The sequence below is a fragment of the Lygodium microphyllum genome, chromosome 24 (assembly GCF_053477565.2).
Source record: "Lygodium microphyllum isolate KBCC chromosome 24, Lygodium_microphyllum_v1.1.10, whole genome shotgun sequence".
NCBI lineage: Eukaryota > Viridiplantae > Streptophyta > Polypodiopsida > Schizaeales > Lygodiaceae > Lygodium > Lygodium microphyllum.
In genome coordinates this window covers 67,506,135-67,510,323 of record NC_141158.1, presented here as the reverse complement: position 1 = coordinate 67,510,323, position 4,189 = coordinate 67,506,135, and the positions used below count along the sequence as shown (strand labels likewise).

At 39.9% G+C, this 4,189-nt stretch overlaps 1 protein-coding gene across 1 annotated transcript; it reads left to right on the top strand.

Moving 5' to 3' along the window:
* Positions 1-254: 254 nt before the first annotated feature.
* On the top strand, positions 255-1,714 carry LOC148015192 (EG45-like domain containing protein 2). The gene is made up of 2 exons (XM_087665591.1): positions 255-531; positions 655-1,714. Exons 1-2 carry the CDS (start codon positions 375-377, stop codon positions 945-947), a joined length of 450 nt encoding a protein of 149 aa, XP_087521717.1. The 5' UTR covers positions 255-374; the 3' UTR covers positions 948-1,714.
* Positions 1,715-4,189: the final 2,475 nt, after the last annotated feature.

The window sequence follows — 4,189 nt, the reverse complement described above, 5'->3', positions numbered from 1 at the left end:
TGACTCGACGTTTTTGTGGCGCATCCTCGATACCGTGAAGGGCCCGTCGTCGCCTCATAGCGCCGTGGCTGATGCGGCAGCTTGACTAGCTTGGCTTGACTCGACATTTTTTGGCATCCTCGATATCGTGCAGCGTCTGGTCTAGGCAGCTGTCTGAAGTCATCGATCTGGCTCGGCTCCGATCTAATATTGTCACCTACGTATAGCTATAAAACGGGGACATTGAGCAGCCAGAGCCCGGCGGAGTGTAACCCATGAGTTACCTATTGGCCGTAATATAAGAAAGTTATCAGCTGGGGGCAGTTGATTATTCATAGTTACGGCGCCTGGCTAGTGACGTCCTGCACCCGCTGCATTATTAATCTGCATCGATCATGGCAACATCCGGCAAGATATCTAAGAAAAACAATATTCACGATTCTCTGGCAGTGGTTTCGCTTATAATTGCTGTACTGGTCATGCTTTGCAACAACGTCGATATGGTTGCCGCCGAGCAGGGTACCGCCACATGGTATCAGGGGATGTATGCGAGTAAGCGCTCGACTGCTAATTAAGAGCCCTCAATCCTTCTGATGGCTCGGAGGCTCCATGTTTGTCTCTATTTTGCCCCCTTTGTTTAATCCCTTCTTTGTTGGCATAATGTTATTGACGCAGACAATGCCTGCCAGCTGGGCGTCCCCGGAGACTACATGTTTGCGGCTGGAAGCCCTGCAATTTATCAGGGCGGCAGCGGCTGCGGTGCACGCTACCAGATCAGCTGTGTCCGGGCCAACAACGAGGGACCAGGCTGCATAAACACTCAGGCATTCACCGTCACGATCATCGACTTCTGCAATCCTGCTGACGGCCCTTGCAATGGGACCTTCGATCTCCCCAGGGAGCTCTTTCAGAGGATGGCGCCTCTCGAGACTGGGAACATCATCATCTCATACAACCGCGTCTCGTGATCATCATATTCAGCTTCTTCTGCACGTTCTACATCTGTCCCATAGAGATACATGAATTCCGAGTGATATCATTCGAGCCTCATCATCTACCACAGCTATATATAATTAGAGCTAGAGCCCGGAGCAGCTATGTACTGCTGAAAAAATACAATATAATATGTAATTAGTGTTTGTGTTTGGATTAAGAGCTAATTATCTGTATGTGCTCCAATATGTGGAGTATTCTGGAACATCCGAGAATATTCTCCTGATGCATGGATCTGATACCCAACATATCTACTCGGAAGCTGACTAACATTACCGTGATCAATGTGCTGCTGGCCGATCTTGATTTACCCTATATAATGAATATCGTCATGGTGCCAACGTGACTAGTAGGTCCTAGATCCCCATCATGCGTTAGATCCCTTAACCATACTAATTCAACGTCATTCCTCCTCCAAAGGTGGATTGACTTAAGTAGTAGTTAAAATTTAAAGGCATATGGAATGCCTCCGTCTGACAAGCTATTCCAACCAATCACTTTTGGAAAAACCATTAGGGAACTTTGATTGACTAGTTTACACTCGGAACTTTGAAGGGATGAGACCGCCCAAACGTTGAAACGCCTGGTCCAAGTCTAGCTCTTTGGTGATGACACTTACAACATTGTGAGACTTGATGATGTAGTTCTCACCACTCTAAAAGATACACTCTAGTGCTTCTCTAAACTCTTAGCCTCATTGTATAGCCACCACAACAAAACATAAATTTTATGATTTGGTCATTTTGCTGTGCTCATAGGATTTACAATTATGGTTTGAAAGTGTACTTGGCGAAGAAGAGTGAGATCTAGTTTCATTACAATTGGGCTTACCTCTTGGCATGAGTTAAATTTAGAGCTATAGATTTCAATCGATTAAAAATCATTGCTAAGATCTAGAAATCAAATGAGGTTCTCTCTGGTAGTGGGAATCTAGTGCTTAACTCTATGTTGGCTCAGCATGTGGATTTCAACTCTACTATTTTTCTTTGGTTCAATATTTCAGATTAACACTTCATCGTCCAATGTGCAAGAGATATCTTTTAGGAAGTTCTTCTAGTACCATGGAGATGGACATCACTGGCATGTGATTGGCTTTAAATGTGATAGATTCGGAGCTTCAATGAAGTGGCTTGTGTGTTGAGGAACCCAATTAGGACAAGGCTGAGAGACTCCTCTTCGATCTTACCTACAAGAGAATCCACTGAGAGAATACATGGATAGACAATATACTTTGACATTGGCTAGCTAAAACGTATACTACCACAGGGTACTAGTATACGATAAAAGGAAGAGATTTTGGGTAGCCTCAAAAGGGAAAGGGAAGATAAACTCAAGGCAGAATGATGCACAGAAGTTTCTCAATGAATATAGCTAGGTACTTTAACTTGAAGATATCAAGCATCTGCTAGTAGCCTTTTGATTGATGTAAAACTTTTCTCTGAAAGCTATAAGAAATATGCCTATTAATGTGCTAATAGATGAGTCTTGTGAAATATAAACAAAAGTCGTAGATGCATTTATGTATGTAATTATATGCATGTATAAAGACCCATGTCTATTAGCTTGTTCACCTTACAAATTGAATGAAAATAGAGATGCACATATCAATGCAAGTATAGATGTGGTTTTGTCTTAAAGAAAAGTTCCACAAAGGTGCTACTTGCAAAAATTACAACTGAAATTAGACTAGAGCTATCATGATACAACCAACCATTCCCTAGTTTCTTACGTATCTTTGTACATGTTTTACATTATTCCTTATAAGAGACACATTATAAAGAACCTAACCATCATATGAAATAGCATAATATGCCTCATATTCTTGGGTATATAAACTTTAATCAACTAGTTACAAATAAGCCTTCAAGCACATGATATAGAGGGTATATAGACTTTAATCAATAGTCCAAACTATTACACTAAAGTTTATAATTCCGATATAAATAAGCAACAAAATTGACCAACCAATACTCTTTATTGCATTATATTCACGGGCCTACATATTACACCACAATCCAATGGAACTAGAGACATAGTGATTGGACACATATTTATGAATGTGTTTTTAATCGTGTTTATGCATATATTTATACTTAAATTTGTTCTTCTATAGGTGATACATATTTACTATAGAGATTCATGAATTGGGCCCGCACCCCCTGTAGAAGATCAACAGAATTAGTGATGATTATCATATCCTCATCATTTGTCATTCTCTAAGAACTAGATCTTGGAGGTAATATATGCATGCGATCAACTACCATTTTAACTTTGCACTACTGAAAAATGTATTGTGGTTAATAAATGATTATTACTGCTAAGAACCATGCAAATATCTACAATCATGATTTGTCGACATGGAAACGTAGTTTCTTTAATGAATTACACATTGTGTTGGGGATTGGGAGCTTCTGCAACTTTTCATGACTTTTTAACATGCAATCACTGTTTGTGTCTACATGAAGAGCTAATTCCTTTATGCTTGAGTATTCTAGAGCATCTTAGGATATATTGTGATTCATGGATAAAAAATTGTATGTATATACTCGGAAGCTAACCTAAGTGTAATCAATGTCATGCTTGACAATTTTTAACCTTTTAGTTCTCTCTCTCTCTCTCTCTCTCTCTCTCTCTCCCCCAATTTCATTCTATCATTGTGGTACAAATGCTAATTCAATGCCATTCCTCATCCAAAGGTTGAATGACTTATGTGTCAGGACTATAAAACCACTCATAAAAATAATGTTTCAAGAAGCATCTTCATCAGCTCCTGAACCTCCAATGTACTTGAAGCATGTGCCCAGGAAGAAGACTCTTGAGGAGATGGTTGAGGAGCTAGCATGATAGACCAATGAATCATCAATGAAGTGTCTTGTCCAACTTGATGCAAAATTGACATTGCCCTACCATTGGGGCTCATAAATCATGCGTATTTTGATAGGATATCACCTGTAAAGGAAGAAATGAAGTAAAAGATTACTGCTCAAGCTAGCTCTCTGAATATGACCGAAGATAACAGCCCCAAATCAGCCCATAAACTTCTGAGATTCACCTCTGATGATAGAATACACTTTCTCTAACATAGAGTGCATAGATCAATCAAATAGAAGTGCAATCATACCATATGAAGCAATAGAGAAGTAAAAGGATCTATTGTTCACAAATCATTGTGTGGGCTCCCTGTTTCAGCCCATATACATAGCTTCAACCTTCCAAG

Coding starts and splice junctions, on each gene's coding strand:
- LOC148015192 (XM_087665591.1), top strand. CDS start 375: ATGGCAACATCCGGCAAGATATCTAAGAAAAACAATATTCACGATTCT. Junction 532..654: donor GTATCAGGGGATGTATGCGA/GTAAGCGCTCGA, acceptor TTATTGACGCAG/ACAATGCCTGCCAGCTGGGC.